At 40.3% G+C, this 27,248-nt stretch overlaps 1 protein-coding gene across 2 annotated transcripts in view; it reads left to right on the top strand.

Moving 5' to 3' along the window:
* The window catches only part of ZRANB1 (zinc finger RANBP2-type containing 1), a 39,653-nt gene that overhangs the window by 5,814 nt on the left and 6,591 nt on the right, over positions 1-27,248 (top strand). Inside the window, exons 2-8 of one of the 2 annotated variants that reach the window (XM_085064619.1) lie at positions 6,194-6,291; positions 7,021-7,871; positions 18,077-18,264; positions 19,791-19,944; positions 22,314-22,385; positions 23,193-23,391; positions 26,769-26,889. In XM_085064619.1, the coding sequence (XP_084920745.1) occupies positions 7,058-7,871; positions 18,077-18,264; positions 19,791-19,944; positions 22,314-22,385; positions 23,193-23,391; positions 26,769-26,889 (1,548 nt within the window). In that variant the 5' untranslated portion in view covers positions 6,194-6,291; positions 7,021-7,057. Of the gene's footprint in view, positions 1-6,193; positions 6,292-6,974; positions 7,872-18,076; positions 18,265-19,790; positions 19,945-22,313; positions 22,386-23,192; positions 23,392-26,768; positions 26,890-27,248 lie in introns of both variants that reach the window. The other variant, XM_085064621.1, reaches the window with a different exon arrangement.

Below are 27,248 nucleotides of genomic sequence, written 5' to 3'. Positions count from 1 at the left end.
TCCTGCTGTTGGACAGGTTTAAGTGTTTCAGAGTTTTGATGTCTGACTCCACAGTGTGTTTTCAGTCAGAGCCTGACATCTGGTTTTCCTCCTTGTGTGTGAGGATGGCTGAGAGCTAAACAAAAATGGGTCTGGTGTTTGAGGCAGTCTAAACACAGATAAACTATTTTTGTATTTGACCTCACTTTTTATAAAGAGACATCTTGTTCAACTTCTGTACTTTGTCCAAGGCTAATGTCTTTTTAAAAATGAAGTTTTAACAGTTCTGTTGTTTGGTTGTGTATGTTTGTTACTGTAGATCTTAAGTCAGTATTCATCTGTTGCTGTTCACGGTCAAATTCATTAAATGCAGCTGGCTTTATTTATGCAAATACTCTATCATAGCTCATTATTTTAAGTCATTTTGCTTGGGTTTTGATTAGTATTGTGTGGGAGATGTTGTGTATTATGTAACTGTTGATCTGCTTACCCTTGTTTGCCCAAATGGTATTGGTTTCTAAGCAGTCAGATGTATTTAGTCCATTCTAATGTGTAGTAACATCTCATCTGGACACTTGTTCGCTTTTAACTGAGGTTAAAACAAAACAAAAAAGCAACACTGAAAAAGAAAGAGGGCTGAACTGCAAGCTGCTGCTACTGGTTTTTTCTATAGGTTGTTTTCAGCAGTTAAGATGTTCCTAGCCTTTAGTCCCAAATTTGATAGAGCGGTATGGAGTTTGACCCATTTGAGGTGAGCAATGAATAAAATGGAAACTTGCGCTGTGCAAGTCACACAAACAGGGTTAACTGTAGTGGCAAAGAGCACAAAAGTGCTTCAAGGGATAAACATAAAAATAAAACAAAAAATTCAGAAAGAGCAAATGTTTACGAGTCTCAAATATCTGTTAATTCTGTGATGAGTTTTCAACTTTTTCAGAAGTGTCCGTTTACATTAGGTTGTAGACCTAATGATGAAGTTAATTGTCAAATTCGTATTTCAGATGTTTCCAAAGATGTGAAACCTCCCAAATGTTTTCCTTCTTACTGCATAAAGCATTAGCAAAATTGGACATTCTCCTGCTTTAAAGCTGCATATAAATTCTTTTGCTTATGAAAAGTCAGCAGTTGGGTTGGAAGTGTGAATAGAATATTGAAAAGAAAGCTGAAGCAAAATCAGCATAATTTTTCTGAATCCCATAAATACCTAATAAAGTAGATTTAAGATGCTTTGAAATGAGATACGAGTCCATAAAGCAGAATGAAAACAATTTTTTATTAATTTTATGTAAATGAAACCAATATGAATTCACCCAATGAACAGACTTCTGGATGTGTTCAGAAGTTAATTCCTACTTTCTTGCTTTTTTCTGTTAAGAGAACTGCATTTCTTGCACTGTGTTTCTTTGTGGATTTCTCCTGGATTTTAATTCATTGCCAACTTATAAAATGAAAAGTTTTAGGCAGTGAGGCAGGTCGTACCTAAAAATCTGCAGTAAGGAGTATTTTTGGTGATCTGGACTATCAAAACTGAAGATGTTAGAATTCACTTAACATACTAGATTGTAAATAGTTAGTTACAACAAAAATATTTTCAGTTTTCTCATGCACCATTAATGCTGTAGTTTGTAGATTGTGTTGTGATGTGCATGGCAATGATTTGGTTTTTAATAGAATTGAGTTTTGCACCAATCTTAACTGGGTGGTGCTTCTCTTGGGACAGCAGCTCCACTGCTCAGCAGAGCCACAGGTGATCCACGTGTGTTTTGGAGCAGTGCTCTTGCTGGGCTGAGGATGGGAGGATAATGCAGTTTGACCAAAGCCTCCCAACATGGTTCTTGCTTGGATCTGTCTTTGGTGAGAAGGGGTTTCTGCATTCTGTGGCTGCTGCAGTCTGGGTCCTGTTCCTGCTGTCTGCACTGCAAACAGCCAGCTGGTGTTCCTTAAGGAAATTAAAATTTCCTAAGTAAAACCCCCACCTCACAGAGCAGCTTGCAGAAAATTATTTTAGTGCTCTTTTGCTGAGATGACTGAGTGTTTTCTCCTTCTTGTTGCTCTGTTTGGGACAGAATCCTTGCCTTTTTAAAGAACTGTCCTAACAACTAAAGCAAGCTATGCTTGCTTATTAAATTCCTTGCTTCAGTGTATCCAGGCTAATACAGAAAATGCTTCTGCGTTTGTGACTTTGCATTAATCTTTCTGTTCTTTATTACAGTACATAGATACTGCTGCAAAGCTTCCAGATTCAGTGCTGATCTGATTTGGTTGTTTCATTGATGAGGTCAGGGTTCTTAATTTTATTAAAATTAATTTGCAGAGACAACAATGGAGCTTATTGTTAGTTGCCTTCAAACTATATAAGCCCAGGTTCAAGCTTTCTGCTTATGATGTGCTGATCTGGTGAGGCTTATACTGAATTTTTGAGAAAGAAGAGCAAGTAGTTGAAGGTTGAATCAGTAAATTTGGTAAGGTAAGAGAAAAAAAGTCAGTAAATTTCCACCTTGGAAAATTAGGCAAGGATTTGTGAAAGGTTTTCCTTCTATACTCCTGAAGTGCTCAATTAATAGATTCAGCATTTGTTAATAGAGATCCCTTTCTTTCAGAACAAGATGCTTTTGCTTCTTTTGTTCATCTGAAAAGTTGCTTTAGTGTTTTTAAAATAAAGAAACCAGCCTGCCTTTCTTTCTGGAGCAGAGAGGCAGCTACATGGGGGGAAAGGAGGGTCGTTCTTGCTTTGCCTTGCAAATCTTGCTGAAGGCTGGAGTTGGCACCTTGAACTCCCTTTTCCCCTGTAAATACAGAAACAGTTTTATTTGAAAATCTGCACACATGAACAAAAGGAGTTTGAGGTGGGAACACTGATTTGATTGGTGTAATTACGTAAGGTTTCAGCCAGCACAGATGCCAGCACCATCCCAGCAAAAAATCCGTAGTGTAGACTGGTCTAAATCAGCATCTGGCCTGTTTACAGGGAGAGCTTGATCGTTTAATGAAGAGGAGCTCCATATTGTTCCTTGTTTGAGCCAAAGGAAAAACAACTTCTGGACACAGTGAATAATTAAATTGAGGGGAGTGTAATATATCCTGTCATAAAAGTGCTATTTGAGAACTTCATTTCCCAATCTCTGTGAGCCTTTTTGTGTTTTCCTATGCACCTAAAAGAACATTCTTAAAAGTTAAACCAAAGCAAAAACCAAATTTCTGGTTATTCTAGGTGATCTTTTCTGACTGAATTTATGTAGTAAAAGGGTGGTCTGATCAAGTTTTGATTTTTTTTTTTTTTTCTTCCCCTTATTTATCGTAATTTAATATATTTTTCTCTTCAGTGTACTGAGTTACTCTACCAGTGTGTCCAGAAGATACTCAGCACACTGTCTAAACTGATCAATTGGAATTTGTTTTGAAGTTTTGTGGGTTTTAATTTCTTGTCTGCTCATGCTTTTTGGACATAAAGTCATGCACCTGCACTTCACAGTCACTGTGTTGCTATTTCTCTGTCAGAGGAGGCACTCCGTGATTCAGCTTCTCCTCTGTGAGGAATCTAAAATAACAAGTTAACTTGAAAACAGAGTCAAAGAAGTAATTGGGAAAAAATGTAATAAGCTTCAAACTGCTGTGGCTGGATGGTGATGCTCTATCATCAGTAATCATAGAATCCCAGAATGGTCTGGGTTGGAAGGGACCTTAAAGCTCATGTTGTTCCAACGCCCTGCCATGGCAGGGACACCTTCCACTATCCCAGGTTGCTCCAAACCCCATCCAGCCTGGCCTTGGACACTGCCAGGGGTCCAGGGGCAGCCGCAGCTTCCCTGGGCACCCTGTGCCAGAGCCTCCCCACCCTCCCAACTAAGAATTGCTTCCTAATACCTAATCTAAACCGATTCTCAGTGTGAAGCCATTTGCCCTTGTCCTGTCACTGCAGTTCCTGGGGAAAACAAAATTGGATGAGTCTGGAATCTCTGACCTCCAACTCTGCCTACCAGACACCAGACCCATCCGTGGGTGGCTGTTGTGGTGGGTAGAGCTAGAGGTCAGACCAAGTAAAAAACAATAAAACAGTAAAAAAAACCTCAACCCTGAATTTTTTTGCCATACTTGGTGTTAGCAGAGCTGTCAAGAAAGAGAAATTGCGTTGCTCTATTGAACCTTTTTATATTCTTTACTTCATAATAACCCGAGGCCTTGTGTTCAGAGGTGGTGAGCTCATATCTCAGAGGCTTTCAAAGCTGCAGATGCTCAGCCTCTCTAAGAATTATGTCTGAGAGCATCTGCTTTTTAAGGGGCACAGAAGATAATTGCAGCTAAAAAGCTGATCTTGTGATATGTATGAAAGCTTTCCTGTAACGTGGGATGTCCTGAGCTTTTTAGTTTCCTAAGTAGTATCTCAACACTTGTTTAGATTGTTTTTGCAGCCAGCTGCTTTCCAACTTGAGCTGCAATCTCCTTTCCCGGTCTTAATATCGCTAAAACAGATGATGCCTTGTTTTCATGCCCCATCCCAAATGTGGGTTGGGATTTGTCTGCAGTGGGAACTGCATTGTTTAAGGCTTTACAAACTAGGGCAGGGAAGAAACCATTTGCAGTTACAGATACCCATCACACACTGTTTATGCATTTGATGGGAAGCATCACCTACTCCTGCCACACCAGCTTCTGCTCCAGTAGGAATTATTCTCAAGCCACTTTTGGTGGTCCTTGGTGGCACAGTCTGTTGGTGGCAGTGGGCGAGTGCAGGGGTAGTGTCCTTCTGCCTTCTCTTTCTCTTTCTCATGAAACCACATTCAACTCTCCCGTGTTTCTAACTACAAAACATTAATTCCTAAAAAAGCTTCACTGTTTCTAGAGAGAATAAGCTTGTTAAGAAAGTCATTAAAAACCTTATTTTGGGAATTGGGGGAAAAGCTTTGACCAAATTGAATAGTTAAACCTTGTGTCTAGTGTATTCAAATATGAGGTGTTTTGGCAAAATAGAGGAACCTTTTTTTTTGTTAAAGTTCCCAAAAAGTCTTCTTTTCAAAGTCACCTTTAGTCAAATCAATTAACTGTATAGTCTTCTGTATATATGTATGTATTTTTCACTTTATCACAGATATGGGGAATTTGGTATGATCCTGCTGCTTTTTTCACCAATATAAATGGACATGGGTATCTGTCAGGGATGGTGGAGGGGAAGCAGTAGGAGCCCTAATTGCCTTTTCAGCACATTCCTCAGTCTGACACAGTTTTATAACGTCGAGGTGGGAGTGAAGTGCTCTGCAAGCTGCTCAAACCAGTACTATGGAACCTGAGCTTTCTGTGTGCCTGATTGCTCCTCTGCTTTCATGCAGCATAAATATGGATTGCTATGGAAAAGGATAGTGCTGCCCTCTCCTCTGTCCCGGCCATGCGATAGCCCCTCATTCATGCAGCCACCTGATCTGCTGAATAGATCACTTGAGCTCTTGGAAAAAACCCATGGGCTGTGCTGGAGTCCTCAGGAGGAGATAGTAGGAATAAGGGTGACAAATTGAAGTAGTTTTAGCTATGTCCTGATAGAGCAAGGTGTGTGTGAAGGTATTTCAGTGAAGAATGTACTAACTCATAAAACATTTGCCAGTTGGGGAACAGGTATAAACTAATTTTTAGTTTGGTGTGTCTAGTTTTGAAGTTTGTCCTGTTGTGCAACTTGTGAGTTTTAGTTTCCTAGGCTCTGGGTGGTTCTGTTAGCTGAGAGTTGCAATATGATAAATAAGAAGTGTCGGTCAAGTGTTGTGACAAGTTTGTATTTAATCAGTTTTATGTTCTTAAAACCAGCACATTGTTGAGTTTTACAAGCTGAGTAACTATTCTGGGGAAAGGGAGGAAGTGCTGTATATGTTTGTCTTTTTGTCCTTTATCTACCTGCCTTACCCTTTCCCTCTATTATGCTCTCTACACAAAGCTTTTTCTGCCTTCCCTGTCCTAGGTTTCAGATTGCAGTAAGAGTTTTCATGGATGTTTTGGTGTGAATTTGTTGTTGCTTGGATCTTTTACTTTAGCAGATTGGCCGCTTGTGTGGCGACCGTTTTTTAATAAATATTGGTTTATTTTAATCAGTCTCCCTTGGCCTCAGCAGGTCGTGACTGGGTTTAACCAAGTAAATTGGGATTGGAATAGGTGTGGCATTTAATAATTAACTTTCTGGTTACTCAGGTCCAGTAGGAAACGAATAATGAGCCTGTTTTCATTTTGTTTACAGGAATAGTTATCTGCTTAGTCTCATCCTTCATATTTGTCAATCTGAAGAAAAGGTCTGAGCCAGCATGAAGACAGAATCCCCTCTTCATTAGAGAAAAAGTGAGTTGGAATTGGGTTGAAATGTGAATTTATAGCATGAAAATACCATCTTAGCCTGTAAACACACACAGCTTGTGCTTGCTTTCAAGTGGCATTCTCACTGTAACACTACTGATATGGGTGATGTCCAGTCAAGACCTAGTCTTGGTTAAGCACATTTATAAAATTTTCAAAATATAAGCATTTTATGTAAATTCTGACACCTTCCTTTCCTGAAAGAACTGCTTACTCACCGTGTAACTACCCACCTGATACACTCCTTCCTTCCAAATCTTGTGATTACAGGATGTTGCAAGACCTAGACTTTGTGTTCCTTTTCTTATACTGCTGTATTCCTATTGAGTTTTATTTTAATAATTTAATATTTATAACTTGTTTCTGTAGCTGTACTGGTCTGTTCTCTAGTATTCTCAGTGCTTAATGCATATTCTGAATTTGTTTGGAAGGCTCTGTGCAAATTTGAGGAATTTCAGAAATGCAGGACTGAGGTTTTTTTGTCGTTTCTGCACTAGTAAATCCCAAATTCCGCATGTAAAATGCTGGTAGGTCAAGTCTTACCCTTTTCACAGTGATTTTACTCCCCCTATATGTTATAATAGTGTCAAGAAAAAAGATTGCCCATTTGCCCAGCCTGCTTTTTATATCCACAGGGTTAAATCTCATTCATCTGTTGTTTTGAACAGCTCCTTTGCTGTCACTGTGTACTGATGGTGTGTTCTGACTCCTCAGCTTTCCGCCCGCCGCAGTTCATTTCAAGAAGTGCACGATGACAGAGCGTGGAATTAAATGGGCCTGTGAGTATTGTACATATGAGAATTGGCCTTCTGCAATCAAGTGCACCATGTGTCGTGCCCAGAGACCCAGCGGAACAATTATCACAGAAGATCCTTTCAAAAGTGGTTCCAGTGATATCGGTAGGGACTGGGATCCCACGAGCACCGAAGGAGGGAGCAGTCCTTTGATATGCCCGGATTCCAGCGCAAGACCGAGGGTTAAATCATCCTACAGTATGGAAAGTGCAAATAAATGGTCGTGCCACATGTGCACGTACTTGAACTGGCCAAGAGCTATAAGGTGTACCCAGTGCTTGTCTCAGCGCAGGACCAGGAGTCCCACGGAGTCCCCTCAGTCTTCAGGCTCTGGTTCCAGACCTGTCCCTTTTTCCGTGGATCCGTGCGAGGAATACAATGACAGAAATAAACTGAACACAAGGGCTCAGCACTGGACTTGTTCTGTTTGTACATATGAAAACTGGGCCAAGGCCAGGAAATGTGTTGTGTGTGACCATCCCAGACCCAACAACATTGAAGCAATAGAACTGGCAGACACAGAAGAAGCTTCTTCCATCATAAATGAGCAAGACAGGGCTCGGTGGAGAGGCAGCTGTAGTAGTGGTAATAGCCAAAGAAGATCTCCACCAACAACCAAACGTGAATCTGATGTGAAAATGGACTTCCAAAGAATTGAATTGGCTGGAGCTGTTGGCAGCAAGGAGGAGCTTGAAGTTGACTTCAAAAAACTAAAGCAAATAAAAAATAGAATGAAAAAGACTGACTGGCTGTTCCTAAATGCTTGTGTCGGTAAGTTGTTTACTGCTACCTTCTGCTCTTGTGCCCGTGGTTAAGTATTTTGGGAGAAGGAAGAATTAAAACAGAAACTTGGCATTTGATTTCAAACCAGCTTTTTTTATCTCTGCATTTCCATTTTAAAAAGTAAGCCAAATGCAGAGGTTCCTGAAATAGCACCTGCTAAGAGAGGCTGTGAAGTTCATCCATAATCTGAACCGGGTTAGACGCGTCTCTCAAGTGTGCTTGGACTTCTTTGACCTTTTGTAGAAATGGATATTGTAACCAAATCCTGTTGTTCCACGTAATTGTCAAAAGGTGGAAAAATTACAATGCCAATCTACAGAAAACAAGTGCCTATAGTACTGTAAAAAATGCCGTTACTGGATAATTAAAATTACTCTTCTTTTTGCTATGGCAAGACATGCTCTGTAGAGTCAGCAGCTGCAGCTTGGGAGTATTTGTAAACAGTGTAGAGCTTGCAACAGTACAAGATGCTCTGTCAGATGTTAAAAATAACACCAAAATATGTAGCTCCAAGAAATTGCATGTGTAATACTGACCTTGAAAGTAATAATGTTGTATTAATACACATACTGTGTTGTAAATGTTTACAGGCTTTCTGAAAGTATTTTTGTAGTCAGCTGCTTCAAAAACATTCAAATACCAATTTTGTTTTGTATTTTCGTGCTTTCCTGGAAAAATGCTGGATAATTCTCACAGTGCTGTTAAAGAACAGAGCCATGTGAGAGCAGGGTCTTCTTCAGTTATTGACCTTGTGAGTTAACTTTTGTGCTGTAGCTTCCCAGAAGCAGATATCGTGTGCCCCAGCATACGAGCAGCTTCAACACTTGAAATATGCAACTATTTTTAGAGTAAAACACTTCATTTGAAACTCTGCCTCTACTAGTATGTCTCATGCTGTTCCTTAATGTTTCACAAAGTCACTTCATGGTTGTTGTAATCAAAAACCTAATTTGTGGAGCTGCTTTGTTTAACATACTTGATCAGGTGTAAGTGTTTTTGTGTTTGGTTTCTCTGAGCTAATAAATATTCTAGTTTATTTTTGTGTTGTGTGAATAGTTAGACATGCACACTTCCTTTTGGAAAGAGACGCTTCAGTATTTCCTGATACCTTCAGTTCTTGCATTCTGATAGCAATTGTATTAACTATTAGGGTATTTTCTCCCTCTGTTTTTTTAAAAGTGATTTTTGACTATTCCAATGTTACTTAAAATATTTCACAGTTTCTGATTTAACCTGTGTGGGAAGGGTTGTATTTATATTTAAGAATGTGGGTTTGCAAGTAATTGATGTTGCTTGTGACTATATAGTTGAACATAAACCTCAAAACTATGTTCACAGAAGATTTGTAAGACAGTAATGATTTGGCCTAAAGGGATCTTGGTGAGAAAGGCAGAATGCAGATGAAGTTGTGTGCTGATTGTTACTGCTGCCTGCTGAAAGATTTCACGGATTCTTTGACTCAAACACTTACTAGACTTCAGGTTTTTACCTCGGAGGGGAGGGATGATGGGGGGGACAGGAACCAGCAAACAAAGCTGTTGATTATCAGTCCTTTGTCACATCATTTAATATTGCATATTACAAATATGATTTATTTCCAAATGCTCCCTGTAATAGGAATAACCTTGGGAAGATTGATGGAAGTTGCATGGATTCTCTTGTGCTTGTCTCTAGTTGTTGTGTGGTGTGTCTGTGCTGGAAAGGTACACCAGTTTAGCCAGTAATCATTGAAGCAATAAGCCAAATTTCTGCTGGTGATCTTAGTGTGACATATTTAAAACAATTTAACTGTCAATTGAATAATTCTGCCCAAAGCATCTGTTCTTACCATGGAAATCAAGTGAGTTACTTTGACTTAGTTCTGTTTGTTCGCCAGCTGGAGCTCTTGGGAAGTTTTAGCTGAGCTGAACACTTGTCAGTCCTTAGCCAAGCAAAATTATAAAATAGGACAAGTTCATGTTAAATGCCAAGTGAATTTGTGAACATTGATGGACCAAGAGTTTGTGTGTTACCCTGTTCCATCTGACAGATGGTGCTTGGTTAAGATTTGGGAACTTCAGACTGCAACTTTCAAGTTTAAGCTCAGTTGTGAAGGGTCCATTTGCTTTGAATCCATCTTTTGTAGGAGAGATGTTTAAAAGTTACCTTTTAAAGTTAACCCTGAAGTTAAAAATAAAGACCAAAGCAGCAAGAGAAGGAGGAATTCTTGGCAGAATGGTTATTTTCTTTTCTCTTAGATATTATCTCTCAGAAGGTACCAAGGAATATGGCTGATACTGTAGGGCAGCTGTTTGGTTGAACTCCCTCTTCATATCTCAACTCCAGTACAAAATTCTTTTTACTAGATTTTAAATTTAATGTCAAGTTTCATTTAAAAACATGTATCAGACTACTCTCTTCCACATCTTTTTAGCTGGAACATGAGAGATGTGTACCAAGTAGATTTAAGAAGGTACTTGTGTGTGTTTGTATTTCTTTTTTTGTTCTGTTGGAGGCATCCATTAATGCTTTTCCCACCTCAGTAAGTAAACATGTCATCAAGGCTTCTGTTCCTTGCAAATCTAGGCTGGACTGAATGTGATGAGTACAACTTTTGGCCTTTCAGCGTGAATAGTTTCCTTGATGGAGGGTATTCCTTGCAAATCAGAAGGATTAGTGGTATTCCCCCATTCAAACTCTGCCAGTGAATGTAATTGAATGTAATTTTTTTATTGACTTGCTTTTTTCAGAGTGACTGTATCTGTTGAGTGATTCTTTCTCAAAAGGATGAGATTTTAAATGGATTCATTTAGTTTAAATTTGTTAAAATCCAAGCAGAATCTGGAGTAAGAGTGGCTGGATAACCTGGCTTCCTCCAAATGCCAGTTTAAATTACAATGAGGAATTACAAATGGTTTCTACAATGAGGAATTACAAATGGTTTCTACAATGACACCAGTGTTTTCTATCATAGTGACCTAGAACAAGATTAATGTGAAGTCCAAGGTGACTTATTTCTTTTGGGAGGGAACTAGTGTATACTTAAACTCTATTATCTTTTCTATAACTCATGGTACTTATGGTACAAACTGTCAGGGAGTCCTGGCAGCCTCTGGAACTCAGGGAATGTGATGTGCAACAACCATGCATTGCTGTGTGGCCTGGTGAAGCTGGTTCCAGCTGGCTGTGGATTTAAGGAGTACAAATGGATGAGGATGGCTGTGCCTATAAAACCTCTCTGGCATCCAGAGTTTGCTTGGGGGTTACCCTGGAGCTTCCTCTCTCCTGGCACTTGGGGGTTGGATTTGAGAGTGATGCTGGCGGAGTGTGTTTGCTGCAGGGCACTGCTGGGGATTCTTGAGTTGTGAGTTCAGCTCCTGAGCTTGAACTGCAGCTCACAGATTCAAAGTAAACTGCATTTCTTCTCCTTTTCCTTTCTCCTCCACCTGTTTATCACTTGCTGAAAGAAGAGTGTGTTCTTCTCTTGGTTCAAGTCAGTAAGGTGGACACTGCTGTCAGGGGCCAGACCTGCCTGTGGGGATGGTGCCTCCCAAATCAAGTAGGCACACATTCTTAGCTCTGTGAAAGAAACCACTAAGAGTGTGTTTCTCAAACAAATCCAAAATATTTAGAGCAATCTGTAATGAATCTTGTTTTGCAGTACATCCTTAAAAGGACTGTTAGTTCATTCCTAGTACTCCTACATATGTCTGCTTAGTTTTTCCTTTGTCAACTGCTTTATCTCTCCTACAGGTTTTTTTTAGCCCATTAGTTTTTTGAACGACTGCCAGAGGTGTTACCCAGGCGTTCAGAAGCCCTGTGGGCAAGGGGAGTCTCCCTGTCCCGACACTGGGATGGAGTTGGCTGGGCTGTGTCTCACTGCCCTGCAGCTCCAGGAGACAGGGAGGCACCTCCTGCTCCGTGTCTGCAGAGCCTCTGGCTCTTCACTCAGTATTTATAAAGGCAGCCCCAAGGGGCTGACATAAACAAGGTACTTGCAGCTGGCACTGCCACCCAAAGTCATCCCAGGCCACCCTTTCTGTCCTTCTGGGATGTTTGGAAATGAAGCTTGGTTGGGGGATGTTTTTTGGGGGTTTTGGTTTTTTTTGCTGGTTTAGTAAGCCCAGACTGCCTTCCTCATCACATCCATGATGTAGCTGAACCTTGATGGTTCTGTTTAAGCTGTGATAAGGGAGTGGGAGGTGTATGGATGGGAACAAGCTGCTGGAGGCCAGGAAAGGTCATGCACCTTTCCTTGCTGGTGTCACAGCTTGAACTGTTTAGGGAAGTGCAGCATGGATTGCTCACTGCCAGGTGATGACCTGCCACGCTGGCCTTGGCTGGGGATGGATATTTTATGCTAAAAATAGTTGAATAAATTATCAACTTAAAACCAGTTATTTAAATTTGCCTTAGAAGCACTGATGGATAACTTTAATAATTAACTTTAATGATTTTCCACTGTCCAGCCTCCCCTTGGGGTACAAGCCTGCAAGCAGCAAGGGGTGTGGATGCCTCTGACAAATTGGAGAGGGGATAAGGACATCTTCAAACAGTTGTTCTTACATCTGTGCTGCTTTGTCTTGTGATGATATATTCAAAACCTACTACATGGACTGTATGTAGGGGGAAGAGCTGTTTGCATGGAAAAAAGAATAGGCAGTAGTCATCCTGTCATGCATTAGATGGTTTCAGTTTTAAGGTACATGTCTTCTTGGAAGTATTTACTTCTCTTTTTAAGCTGATGTAAGTTGCTGAGCTTGAAGAATCAAAAAAATCTTAATGCACAGAAGTTTCTGTCTCAGTGTCATTAGCTGGAGAGTGATCTACTCTTGATAGTGTGGTAATGCTGACAAGGGAGGCCCTGGAAATCAAAAATGAGAAGGAACAGAAGGGTGTGGTCAGAGGCCCATGAGTTTTTTAGACAACCTTTCTTGTTTTTATGCATTGATGTGTCATATTTGCTTGCAAAGCAGTTCTTCCTTCAGAAGGAGAAATTATTCTCGGGCTGAAATTGTGAGTCACTTACTTATCAATAAAATTTTGTTTATGGCCACCTGACGTGCTCCTGGTGAAGAGCTGGAAGAGCCTGAGGGCTGACTCAGCTCCAGAGAATGCCACAGGTCCTCAGCAGTCTGTGTTAAAGGAGCAGGGATTCTGAACAGGTGTCAGAATTAGGTTTTAGTGGGTCAGTTGATCAGCCTCTCATTTGCTGGCACTTAAACCAATCTTAGGATTAGTCTGTAGATGAGTAAATAAGAGCATATATATGACATAGACCACTTGCAATTTTATCCAGAGCAGAAGAGAAGCAGCACAGGGCTCTGTGTTTCTGATCTGTTCTGTGTTACAGTGGGATCTGTCTTGACTTCTGACTTCTAAAATGTGTAACTTGGTTGTTTGAGAAATTTGCCTTCTCTTGCCAAGCAGTTCAAGGAATTGTCCCACATAGGAGGCACAATGACCTCCTTAAGATGAAGAGTTTCCTTTTGAAGTCTGCTCAGATGTGAGAACACGTTGGTTACATGGCATTGCTGCCTCCTTGAATCACAGAAATCCCTAATCCCCAGGTTGTTCTTTAGATAGTCACAACTTCATCAGTCTGCCTGAAAGAATTTGTCTACTTAATTTGCAGGTTGTGCCAGCCAGCGCTCCACAGTTATCAGAAAGATATTGAGGTAAATAAAGGCTGCTGCTGTAGTATTTTCCTTGGGAACTTTTAGATCTGGCTGTTCTGAAGCCACTGGAGCTGTGCAATTAGGGAAAACGGGACTTGGTTTTCTAGAAATGCTTGTAAGCCTATCTTGCATATTTGCCAAGTTTATATAACTGCTCTAAACCCTATAAATATTTACATGTTCTAAAGAATAAACTTAAAAGCACCTTAAGCTGGAACAGTTTGGTTTTAGCAGCTAATTTTGGGCTTATTTAATATGAGGGTAATATTGACATCTAGTAAAGAAGGTAGTTATAGAACTTGTAGTGGGATCAAAATGGTACTAAGAGTTCTAATTGGGTGATTAATATTTTTTTAAATTTAGTCTTTTAAAATTTCCTTCTTAATCTCTATTATCAAATATATACTGAGATTGCAAATCTGTGCTGTTTGCAAGAGACAGGGCTTTACAAGAAGAAGAAAAAACCTTGGCTCCTGATGCTGTGAAAGTCTTCCAATAAGAGGAAATGCCTGAATTGCAAAATGGGAGCACAGTTGAACCTGTAAATGCAGAATTCTCACTTGCAGTTGTATTTTCTCGTGACTTGGGTGCAGCACTTGGCATTCTATCCCCTCCCTTAGGATGTCAGATTATAGTCAGAGCTTTTACATTAGGCCAAGCAGAACTTTTTAGGGGGGCACACAACCACTGGTGTCTTCAGGTGTAACACCAAAGGGACACTTCTGGAGTCCACTTTGAAGGGAAGCTGTGCTTATGTGGATCAGAATGGTACTGAGTCACTGGGATGTGTTTGCATTTGTGTTGCTCCTGTAGCTGATCAGGGCTGTGCCCTCACAAGGGCTTGAGCTCCTGGAGGCTCCTGGGTGCTCTGGGAACAATCTTAAGGCAAATGCCACTCTTCCTTTTGACATTTGAACAGTCTGGGGAATGCAGTGGGTGTCAGTGGGGAGTAATCCAGCTGGCACAGTGCTGGATCAGGACACGATTCAGTCTGCTTGTGCAAGTAATGAGGCACTTCTGTGTTGTGAAATGCAGTGAATTAGAACATCAGTAAATATTTCTATAATATTTCTCATAAACAGTGGGGTTTTTAAGCTTTGTTTAAATGGAGTTAATGAATTGGAGGCTCTCACTCATCCCACAGAAATCAAAGCCTTTGTAGGAAAGTGCCTCCTATTGTCAATAAAAGCATATTCAGGTCTCATTTTGGAGTGGTGATACTGAATTTCAGAATTGCAGGAAATTCTTAAGAATGGGCCACATAGGCAAGTTCACCCCATAGTTTTGGGGCAAGATTTGTGGTTTTTGATTCAGATTTCTGACTGCCTGATTCAGTCTGCCTGTTATCACTATAATATTTTGTGTTCACTGCAGTCTTGGCTTGCATGGACTAGCACTGTAAGCAGGGTGGCACCTGATGGGCTGCCAGGAATTTTCCCTGTTCTTCTGAAGTGGCTACAGTGGAGTAGATATTTGGAAGAATAGCTAAAGAGAAACGTTGACTTTTCTTGCTGTGGCTCAAAGAGGCCAACAGGGGTTTGTAATGCCCATAGAATATTGGTGCTGTGGTAATGAGTTGGACTAGACAAACAAAAATTTCGTGATGCTCCCCCTGTCATAAAGAGTCATTTTTACCTGTTTTGATTAAGGTATAGAGGATGACCATTCATGTACACAGTCACCATCTCTCCCTGAGCTGTAGATGTCTAGTTTATCATTTAGCACACCAACCCTATACCCAAAATACGTTTATCATCTTCTTTTAAATAAGGCCTAGAAAACATACACAGTTTGCCTGGTTTGGATGTATTAATTGATCTTTGGCTTAAACCTCATCAGCAAAGTTTAGAAATGTACTTTTTAACTGACAGCTTATATAACAATGTTAGTAATTCTAGGGCATGGGGCTTTTAGGAATGTCAAGTATTACAAGACATGGGAATAAACTTCCAGAACTGGCAGTGCTGCATAGAGCACATGTCACTGATTTGGATCTTTATTGCAGCTTGCAGTAGTTAGTGCTTGAAAAAGGCATTGCCAAACCTCACGTGACAACATCAGCATCAGCCCTAGACCTCAGTTTGTTGCTGAGGTTTGACGAAGAGTAGGGTGATAATGAGCAGCTGAGGGTTGGGGACTAAAGAATAACTAAAATGATGACTTTCCCAGTAGTAGGCTGTAGTAAGATGTACTACTTGACAGGCTGGCTGGCTGGAATGTGATTTGGGTCTGATCACTTTAGGGATACTTGTTTGAATTTTGAAATTATTTGGGAATATTTGGATTCTCAGAGTGGCCACCTACCAGCTTTGGGTGGTCTTTGATGTGTTTGTATTGAGGGATGTGGTGGAAGGTGCAGATGTGGTAACAGGAGTCTCTCCTGTGTCAGTAGGAGTGGTTAAAATACAAAAAGGGGTGAAGTGGCTGTTAGTCTTTAAAAAGATGCCTCTTCTAAATTAATGTAATAATAAAAAAATTAAGGATGTCATAAGATAGCAGAGAACCTGCTCTTCTATCAAGATCCTTCTTTCCATGTGGATTCTTGGATTTGCCAAAGATGCAGTATAACTTAAGAGAGGAAGTCATGAGAAATTTGATTTGTTATCTGTGTATATTAAATATCTACACATACCAAAAAATGTCACTTTGGAGGATTTGGTTGGAATGATGCATTGCAACAGCCATGGAATTGCCTCACCCGTGGCAAAAATGTGCTTGCATGGAAATAAAATTTTACACTTGGCAATTCTGACTCCTACAGAACAAGAACTAAAATTTGACAGACATAACTCGTTTGGGGAGAATACACAGGCAGGCACTGAATGAGACAGTAGTGCTGGAGAGGAACAGTGATGTCTTCCTTACAGGAGACAGACACATGCAACAGAAATAAAAAAATTAAAAAAAAAAAAAATTTTGTCCTGTATGGTTTTCCTTCTGCCCTGGCCTGTTAGGACTTTGGAATGAATGGGTAGGTATTGTACGACTAAAATTTGCGGTTGAACTGTTGTTTTGGAACTTCTCTGTTTTAGACCATGGTCGAATAATCAAACTTTTATCTGTGGAGGCTTACTGAGCACAGCTGATAACTTTGTAGAGAAATGTCTTGCACTGATAATCCATTTTCCCCCCTGCGTTTCTTCTGAAAGCTTTATAATCTCAGCATTCAAAATGATACTTTTTGGCTGAGCTAAGAATGCTTTTCTAAATCCTGGATTAACCAGCAAGCCAGTGGTTAGTGTTCTTCTCTGCTAGTAGGCACTTCAATTCGTTGTGTTGGAGATTTTTTAATTTTGGTAGGGGATTTTTGCTTGTTTGGGATGTGGGGGTTTTTTGAGGGGGAGGAAAATGTTGTGGTTTTTTAATTTTTTTGTTTTATTTTAAATCCTGAGTGGGAGTGATTGTCCTGATTGGGTCTGATGACCTTTCCTTTTCATCAGCTTTTGAGTCTTGGTGAGCAAATGGAGTGAAGGATAGACTTGGCCTCATGGCCTCTGCTCAGCTACTGACTCTCAGGAGCTGGGAAGGAGGTTTAGCTGCAGAAATTAGGGTGAGAGTTCTCTCTTTTGTCATCTGTGCTGTGACTCTTCTGTGCTTGAGCTGCTGCAACAAGGGCTGCTTCTCAGGAGTGACATTTTATTTACTTCTCCACTAAAGATGGCTATAGGGACACTATTCTGTTTCCTCAATTCAGCACTGCTCTGTTCTCTTGTGGACCACATACCCAAAATAGAATATATTTGAAGGAATTTCTAAATTTAGGAAGTGTTATATTGGAACAGATACTGTTAGCAGCACCACCTCTTACCGATTGTGTATTTGGATAATTGCAGCTAAGGAATATTTCAGCATGAATGGTCTTGATATGAAGCATGGTGCAGGAATCAGATTGCCAGGGACTCTAGGAGACATTAGGTCATTCATTGTGCCTCCCATCTTGCTTTAGAAAGTACACACAGCGTATTTAATTTGTTTAATTTAGTTTTAGTAGAGTACCCTGAGTGAAAGTCTCAAGTTCCATTAGCAGCAAAGATGGTGAGCTGAAGAGAAAAATTTGTGCTTTGTACCCTTTGTACTGTTTGGAAAAAATAAGACTTTTAGTCCAAAACTCTTTTACTAGATCCTGTTTCTATGATCCAGTGGTTTATTTATTAAGATAAAAGGGAAGATAAAATAATCAAACTAATCACTGTACTGTGAAGGAATGACTTTCTCCTCTGGTCAGATGAAATGCTAGTGAGTATGTTACTGCTAGTGTTTCATCATGGGTCCACTTTTGAGCTGGCTTTTGATTTCCTGTATCTTCCAGCTAGTGTGGGTGGTAGTAATGGTCTGGAAGATGAGGTAAGTGTTGAGATTTTGTAGTTTTCTGTTTAAAATAAAAAAAAAAAGGCAAGTTTCTTGGTGTGCAGTTGATCTTCATCTGTTAGGCCTGGTTACAGAGCAGCTACAGGTGAGCTGTTAAATGAGGTGGCTTGTTGCAGAATGGCTCCCTCACTGTCTAAAACGAGCTGTGTGTTGCTCCTCTGCCCTCAGGAGTTGTGGAAGGTGATCTGGCTGCTGTGGAAGCCTACAAGTCATCCGGAGGGGACATTGCCCGGCAGCTGACGGCAGACGAGGTGCGGCTGCTGAATCGCCCGTCCGCCTTCGACGTGGGCTACACCCTGGTGCACCTGGCCATCCGCTTCCAGAGGCAGGACATGCTGGCCATCCTCCTCACAGAGGTGAGTTCCCCTGGCCCTGGCAGGGATGGAACTGCACTTTGTCACTGCACCTCTGTGCAGCCAGTGGCACACAGCTTTTATTTGTGGTGCCGTTAGAATATACGGGAATTGCTGCTTTGCGCCTTGGATTTCTCCCCGAGAAGCGAGTTTGCTTTAAGAGACTCTGTTGTGATGGTCTTGAGGATGTTGAGTTTTCTCATTAATGAACAGTCTTGGCACACGTTGTGACCTTACTGGCAGTGGAAGTGAGCTATTGCGAGGCTTCCTGTGCTCTGGGTGGGGGAGAGGAAATGCTCTCAAAGCAAAGCACTGACATCAATGACAGCGTAGTTTGTTCTGAGTTTGTTAATGAGTGACTCTACCTGGTCTGCCTACCCTGGCTTTTGTGGGAGCTTCTCTTCCAGAGAGGCAAATTTCTTACTTTGCAAAATTGCTTCATTTTTTCCTATTCTTTGCCCATTTTATAGACTGACTGGTTCCTCACTGTTTTGCTCTTCCATGTTCCCTTTCCTTGTGTCACCTCACTTCTGGTGACCTCTGCTGTTCTCCATCTTTGCCCTCTTAATAATTCTGTTCTTTTTTTTTTTTTGTCTGTTTTCTTCAACTCAAAATTTTGGTTCCTCACCTCATTAAGGCCAGATTTTTTTCTGCCTCCTTCCCTGATGCTTAGTGCAATTCTGAAAGCTGCTGTTTGCTTGCAGAGCACATAAAGATGATGGAATGCTCAGTGCTGAATAATTAAAAAGAGTAGATGAAGCAAGACAAATGTAGCTAAAGCCTTGAGTATATATTTATATATGACTAATATCAGTAGCTTTGTGCTGCTTACATAACTCTGTGTGGATGGAATTACATGTTTAAAAACAAGTTAATTTACGGAAATACTGTCTTAGAGATTTTTGTGTTTGGTTTTGTTTCAGTGCCTAGGAATACTGACTCATCTTTTCATTTCTGAAAATGCTTAGTAGTGTTTGAGCCCTAGTGATACTTTCCTTTTCTAGGATATAAATGAGTGAAAATGTGGCCTTAAAGGTGGGTTTTTTTTAAAGGCATCTGATGTCATCCCTGTGACACTTGCCTTCATCATTGAGTGAGTTTCTGCTGCCAGTGATGACTAGAATTGGAGAAATTTAACTATCTTAGTTTAATAGTTTTTGGGAAGATTCTTTGTAGGGAACTGTCTTGTGCTGTGGTAGTGAAGTTTTGTTAAATCTGGACTGGGCTCATTCATGAGATTTGAAATTGCTATTATCATGAGTTCCTACCTATGTTTTTTCCTTTTTCAGCTGGGGGTGGTCACCTTTTAATTCACTTCTTTGATTTAAAGATGTTTTAAACCAGTTATCAGTTGCATGACACATGAGACATTTCATTAAGAGTCACTACACTTTTGCTCTTTCAGGGTGCCAGTGTTTATAGTTCTCCTGCATTCCTTGCTAACCAAATACTCTGCTGGTGGTCATCACTCCCAGATCTTTACATTTAACAGGGATAATCCTGAGGGCAGTAACTGTGTTGTGTTCCAGGTATCCCAACATGCAGCCAAGTGCATTCCTGCCATGGTGTGTCCAGAGGTCACGGAGCAAATCCGCCGTGAAATTGCTGCATCTCTTCATCAACGCAAGGGAGACTTTGCTTGCTATTTTCTGACTGACCTTGTGACGTTTACGTTACCTGCAGGTAGCTACAACATTGTTCTTACTGCTGGAAGATTTTATTGCTTGGCCACCAGTTGAAAATTGTATATTTTGATTTTCTGGTGATGATGTGTGTGTAGGTTTTTTTTATTAAGAGCTTTATTAATTTGTTCATTAAGAGGTTTATTTATTAAGACCTATTTTATTAGGTCAGATTTAGTAGTTGAATTTGATTACTCAGTATTTGCACACTTCAATCCATACATTGTTCCTGTGAACTGAGCATCTGTTGTCCTACTTAGACATGAGGAAATGGAAGAGAAGTGGTGTATTTTAAGGAAAGCTGTATTTAAAGTGAAGATTGGAGCCCAGACATTTCTGGTCCATAATGTGACTTTTCACATGGCTGTTTTAGCTTTCAGTCCTTTCTCTTGAGGCCTAGAGCTATTCTTTGTACCTGGTTGTAGCAATAGCACTTTCTGAATACTTTTGAGGTACTCTGAGATCGAGAGAATGTTTATCTGTTAACAGAAAGCTATTAGAAGACTTTTAATCTTCAATAGCTGTTTCCTTTAATAGAAATGCTACCAGTGGTAAGAAAATGTGCAGCTGGAAACTGTGCCAATCAGCAGATCTGTTTATCTTTTTTAGAAGGCATTGTAAGAATTCTATTTGGAACCCCTTTGTCTGAGTGTTACCTCATCTCCTCCTCTTAAAAAAGTGGCTAATATTTACCCCTTGTGTACCTGATTGAGGTGCTGTATTCAGTTGTACTCTGTGGGTCATGTTTGAGAGGCACAGGGGGTGAGTGTGGTTTATGAGGTGTCTGGAGACTGAAACTTCATTGCTTTGTAGGGGAGAGAAGGGAAAGGGGCAGCAGAATGATTTCATAACACACATGAGAAATATTCTCTTCATAGCTTAAGAATTTGTTCAGTATTTCCAAGAGACACATCTCAAAGCACTGTGCAGTTTTTTGACACATGTAATAGCCATTAAATAATTAAAAAATAAGACTGTTCAAAAGCTTTTGTACATCAAGCCTTTCCACTTCCCTCACACTTTGTCAGCTTTACACATCTTTTGGCTCCAGAAGGCGTTTCCAAGGATAGAAGTATAAATCACACAATCCTGGTCAGATATTACCTAAACAATGTAGTTTAGGAACCAGTTTCTACTCGACCCTTCAAATAAATAGATTGGATCCTCCTGAAAAGCCAATGCATGGATGTTAGAGTGCAAGGCTTTTAAATTGATTGCCGGCCACTGCTAGCAGTTTTATTTTAAAAAGCTCCAATCAATCATACCAAAAAAAAAAAAAAACGACCACCCCACATCACCCTGCCTGCACCAAGCATTAATGTGCTTCAGTAGGAACTCATGTGCCTAAATGTGGACTCTAAAAGCCCTGGGGTATTGGACATCTGAGCAGGACTGGCAGCTACCACACTGCAATTAAGAGAGATCTTTGTGTCCTTGAAATACCACTTAGGCCCCAGTCCTTATCCCCTAGAGTGCCTGAAGGGATGCTGGATGTTCCTGTTCCCATTTTATTTACTGCCTTAACTTTCACGTGTTTAAGTTTCATGACTGTGCTGAAACCCAGCAAAGTTTCTCTGGTTGCTGCTCTGCCTGGCAACCATTTACTGCTTATCCTCTGTTGGAATGCAGGCCAGGAGCAAATATTTACTGTGTGGCACATGCTGAGTTTTAGAGTGTGTGACAGTGTTTGTTGTTTTAAATGATACAGCAGTCACAAGAGTTTTGCCCATTATACAGTTTTCTACCTCTTTTTTTCCTCCTTTTTTAAGAGGTAGATCCCTAGTTGCAAATTCTGTCTGTAAAGCTCTTGGAACAGTTGTTAGTAGTGGCATTTTCCATGGCATAGCTCAATAGTTTTCCCATTTCTTGTTTCCTAACTTGCCTGCAAACCATTGGGATTCTTGGAACAATTTAATTGAAGTCTGAATGAGATGACAAAGGAAGGGGATGTTCTGGAGAAGAGCACATTCCTTGATTAACTATACCTATCCATTGGGATAGACTGCAGAGAAGCCATTCAAATGGGTGCAAAACCATTGCTTAGGATTGAAGCTGTGCTAAATACAATAGGGTTTTTTTAAAAATCTCACCTCAAAGTGGTTCTCCACTTTTCCTTCAGAGAAATCCAGTCTTACCCTGTGTGTGCTGTGATGATCCTTTCTGCATCAAAGGTGTCACAGTGAGGCTGAGATGAAAACCTGCCTCAGCAGCTCTGCAAAGCCTTGGGTCGCAAATGACAGCAGCTTTCCAGAGGAGGCGTTAGGGCTGATAGGGCAAAAGCTGTTCTGCGAGTTCTCCTGAGCAGCAGCTGGTGATGTCTCTTTTACAGTAACATTAAATGGCTCTTGTATTTGCTTTCTGTTTTTGCAGATATTGAAGATTTACCGCCCACAGTCCAGGAAAAATTATTTGATGAAGTACTTGACAGAGATGTTCAGAAAGGTAAACACACCAAGAACAGCTGGGATCACTCCTGGCTTTTCATTAGAGAATGTTTCTCTTACTAAAAATAAAGCACATGTGTGTGTATATATGTGGCTTTTTCCCTGAACATGTTTTAAATAGAGACTGGATGCTTTCAAGTTAATCTTCACCCTGGAATTCATAAAGTCACAGAATGGCTTGAGCTGGAAGGGACCTTGAACTTCCACTGGACCAGGTTGCTCCAAACCTGCAACTTTCAGGGATGGGGCAGCCACAGCTTCTCTGGGCACCCTGTGCCAGGGCCTCCCCACCCTCACAGGGAACAATTTCTTTCCAATATCTAATCTCACCCTGCCGTCTGGCAGTGGGAAGCCATCCCCTCTTGTCCTGTCACTCCATGCCTGTGTAAAATTATTTTAATTTTAACATTTCCAGTCTATTCATGAGGCAGAGGGAGAATGGAGTCTGCAGAAATCATGTTTGTAGTGTATCTCTGTAGAGCTTTAAAAATCTTTAAAAGTCAGTTTTGAGTCACAAGCTCTTTGGAGAAAACTGAACAAATCTTTCCATTTCAGTAACAATCCTCAACCAAATGATGTGGTGCTTTATTTAAAGCTATGGTTTGGTTTGGTTTTGGTTAATTTTCTTGACAGTAGAAGAAATTTCCTCAGCCAGTGTAGTTCACCTGTTCATTGCAGTATGAAGGAAAGCCGAGCTTTATTCATGCAAATGGATAAATTATTGAGACTATGCCATTATTATCCTGTTCGAATTCTCTGAGACTTCAAATAAATAGAGTGTTAAGAGCTGGCTGTCCCGTTGCAGAGCTGGAAGAGGAGTCTCCCATCATTAACTGGTCCCTGGAGCTGGGGACACGCCTGGACAGCAGGCTGTACGCACTTTGGAACCGCACTGCTGGGGATTGCCTGCTCGACTCCGTGCTCCAGGCCACCTGGGGCATCTACGACAAGGACTCTGTGCTGCGCAAGGCTCTGCACGACAGTTTACACGACTGCTCCCACTGGTGAGTTAGGGCAGCTGGTCCACCTGCTGGAGCACCAAAACCCCACAAAACCACTCCGCAGTTCCCTGTGGACTGTGCTCCTCAAAGCTGTCGAGTCACTGTGGTCCCAGTTGGGATCTCGTGTTTTAAATATGAGCACTGGAAACTTGGACGTTGTGAACTCAGAGGTGGCGTGTGATGCTCAGCAAATGGCATTTCGAGCACTAAAATGCTTTATACTTGTCAAGCATGCACTAACCACAGTTATTGCAGCTGGAATTTGTGTCCTTGCAATGTAAATCATGCACATGCCATGCCTTGCTGCTTGGTGGAAGCTCTGCAGAAGATTGTTAGTAGGAGATAGCCTTTTATTCCTTATAAACTTTTCAGTATTTTCATTCCATCTGCTTAGTTACAGCTTTACTCAGGGTTGCTCTTTTTATCCCTGTTCTGTCTGCTAAAATAATGGCAGTAAAGCACACTATGTTGACATTTAACTAGTTCTGTCTTTTGGCCATAAAATAGATCTATCATTCTGTAAAACAAGTTTTCTTGCTTTGCACTGACAACCTTCTTTAGTTGGATACTGTGGTTTGCTTCTGTAAGAAGGAAAATCTTAGTTGGATCCCCAGTGGTGTCCAACAGCTCTCCAGGATGTTCTGGACTAAGGGATGAGCTGATAAAGACTGATAATCCAAGACACAGGTGATCATTTCTTGGATGTTCTTGTTGTCAAGGGCAGGAGAAACACTGTCAGCACACACTACAGAAGGAGCCTGTCCCCATCCTCTGAGCTGTACAGGTCAACAACAAAGGGTAATTTAGGGGTGCCTGTAAGTAAATTTTGTGCTACTGGGAGAGAACTTCCCAAATCAGCATCCAGAGCTGGATTCAAGAAAGTGGTACTTCAGTGGCAGTTCTCCCAAGAACCTGTGTCTGAAAGGATCTGTCACTGCTTTGGAGTTGTTTAGCATGGACTCTGCATCTTGGCCATGCAGGAATGTCCCTGGCATCACAGGCAACTCCCATGAGGCCAGAATAGAAATTTAGGATAGATCAGGTTTTGTTCTTTATGGTAGCGAAACCAAGCATGGTGTCCAAAAACGTGCTGCAACCTACTGAGCTCTGAACCAAATCTCTCAACATGTTGGTGTTAACTGTGGTTGACTTACTGTAGTACCTAACATAACACTCATTATTTAGAGGCTCTTAAATCTTGTTAAGCTTTTTAGTTTATGTCTAGACAGAATTTTCATTTTACTCTGAATTTGCCTAATCTTTATCCTTATTAGAAGCCTAATTTTTAACTGATTGGTGTGTTCCTTCTTAGGAACAAATCTTCAGACTAGAAGGAACAAGTCTTTAAGGAACAAGTTATCATCCATATTAGGAACAAGTGTTTAGAGTAAGATTTTTAGCCAAGTTTTTTTTTTTTTTAATTTGTCATCCTGTACATCCTATAGGTGCTGTATAGATTCCATTTGAGAAAATAAATTTAATTTTGTGGGCTAGGATATGTGGCGGATAGGAAGTGATGTCGTCACTGGAACAGGCTCTTAAATGCAATCCCTGCTTAAACTTTTATCTAGTGGAATTATTCTTCAAAGCCTTCACACTTAAAAATGGGTATTTTTATAGTCAGACCAAAAACACTCATGTAACTCATTTGACCTTGTTTTGTTATGTTTGTTTAGATGCTGAACAAAGGAAAATCTATTTACCAGAGACAGTCTGGTACTCAGAAAAAGCTCCATACTGAAGTTCCCAGAGGCTCTGGCCTGTGGAGTCTTTTCCACTCACCTTTAAATAGCTACACTTTCTTAGTTTACACAAAAGTATTTTCTGATGTATCCCTTTTTGTATTCCACCATTAGCTTGTGCTGGACAATGGGCACATGCCCTAAGTTGACTTTCAGAATTTTATTCTTTAATGGATGCATTCAGTTCTTTTGTGTTAAAGCAAACTTTTCAGGTTAAATGAGCTCAAAATCTTATCTATGGCTGACTAACTCAAGGAAGAAACTTCTTTAGGAAAACACTTTCATAGTCCAGCTTTTGGGGAGTAGTTTGGTCTTTCCCTTTTTCCTTTTTGTTTCCCTTTTTTTCTTCCCATGTATTTTCTGGGGTTGCGCTCTCTCTCTCTCTCTCTCTCTCTCTCTCTGTGGTGATTTTTTTAAAATCTAATAAATTTTTTTTTCAGGAGACCTGGGAATTAATTCATGTAGCACAAAATGCTCAGTTAGAGATTTATGGGACAAAACAGGCAAAATACTTATCAGCTGCAAAGGTGGAAGTGATGTTGTGTTTGCATAAAAACTGGAATGCAGATCCAGAAGATTCCCTGGAGATAAATTACTGTGAATTAGCACAGACCTATCCTTTAGTAAAAGGGATTTTAAGCCATGCAAAGGTTGTAGCTGAACTCAGGAAAGCCATCCTTGCTGTCCTAAACACCAAGATTTTATGGTGATTCCAGCTTCATGAAAAGCATAGGAGAGGTCTGATCCACACACACTCACTGTTTGCTAATATGCTCAGATTTTAATTAAATGAGTTCATTTCAGTGACTTTTTTAATAAGCTGAGACTTCAGAATGGCTTCTTTGTCTTCACAGTAAAGGCCATTGTTTAGAAGTTGGCTTAGGACTGTTCCCTAAATCCTGGTTCCTAATTTGAAGTTGTAGTTTTTCCATAGTGTGGTGATCAGACAGAGTTTAAAATTTTAAAAAGCAAAAATCATCTTTTTAGTGTTTCATTTTTCTTTGTAATGGTTAAATAAAATATCATTATTAAACTGAATTCCACTTTGCATATTTGATACTTATCCACACTGCTTTATAACTCCATATAATGTGGAATTACCACCCCTTTGCTTCATAATCTGGTATAAAACAGATTCTGCCTCTTAACCATGGGCTGTTGGAAATTGATATGTAATTACTTTGAAGTTAATTAACTCATGATGTGGTTAAAAATAGAAAATACCTGTTTTTGTTTTTGGTTTTTTTTTGTGTGAGAAAAATGAGCAACTCCTCTTTTATGAAATGGAATGCCTTACATTTGTTCTCTGTATATCAACACTTAAATAAGCCAAAATAAGACTTCAAAAAAAGCCCTATTACAAGAAGTATCAAACTAGCCAGGAGCCTGGTAGAAACTTGGATCATGTTTGCTGTAGGCATTGCTTTTTTTTTAAAAGTGATTCTTAAATGAGGATTAATAAATAGAGTCTCCTGAAGATAAAAAACAACCCCAAATCCAGTTTTCCTGATGTTTGCTCTCTTTCTCCCCCCTTCTTGAGATAAAGGATTACAAGGGTTAAATACTGCCATCAGGATTATGGTAGTTGAGTAAATATTTTTGCCTTTACCACTCTTTCTCTCTGGCTTAACATTTTAGGTTCTACACACGCTGGAAAGAGTGGGAATCGTGGTATTCCCAAAGCTTCGGTTTACATTTCTCCTTGCGAGAGGAACAGTGGCAGGAAGATTGGGCATTCATTCTCTCTCTTGCGAGCCAGGTGAGAAAACTCCTTTGAAAGAGGGCTTTTGGAAAAGATTTTTTTAATTTCTGAAAAGAAATTTCAGAACTAGAAGTGTTTTTGGGGAATAAGAATGTTCCTGTATGAAGGAAAAATGTTCCTCTTAAGCCAGCGATCTTAAAATGTTACAGGGTAAACTCTTCTGCCAGTAGGGAGAGTTTCACACGAAATTAAAATTTTTGAGTTTGCTGTTAAGCAGTGCAACACAAAAAAGGAATTGTGATATGAGAGTGAAGTCTGTAGAACAAACTAATAGACAATCGTGTGTTTAATATCCTGCCTCCAGCTCCTGCAGCACTTTTACCTCCCAAAACACACCTCCAAATCTGTCAGCTTAC

The sequence above is a fragment of the Lichenostomus cassidix genome, chromosome 6, assembly GCF_008360975.1.
Source record: "Lichenostomus cassidix isolate B80296 chromosome 6, HeHo_3.0, whole genome shotgun sequence".
In the NCBI taxonomy this organism is placed as follows: Eukaryota; Metazoa; Chordata; class Aves; order Passeriformes; family Meliphagidae; genus Lichenostomus; species Lichenostomus cassidix.
This window is presented reverse-complemented; position numbering and strand designations above follow the sequence as displayed.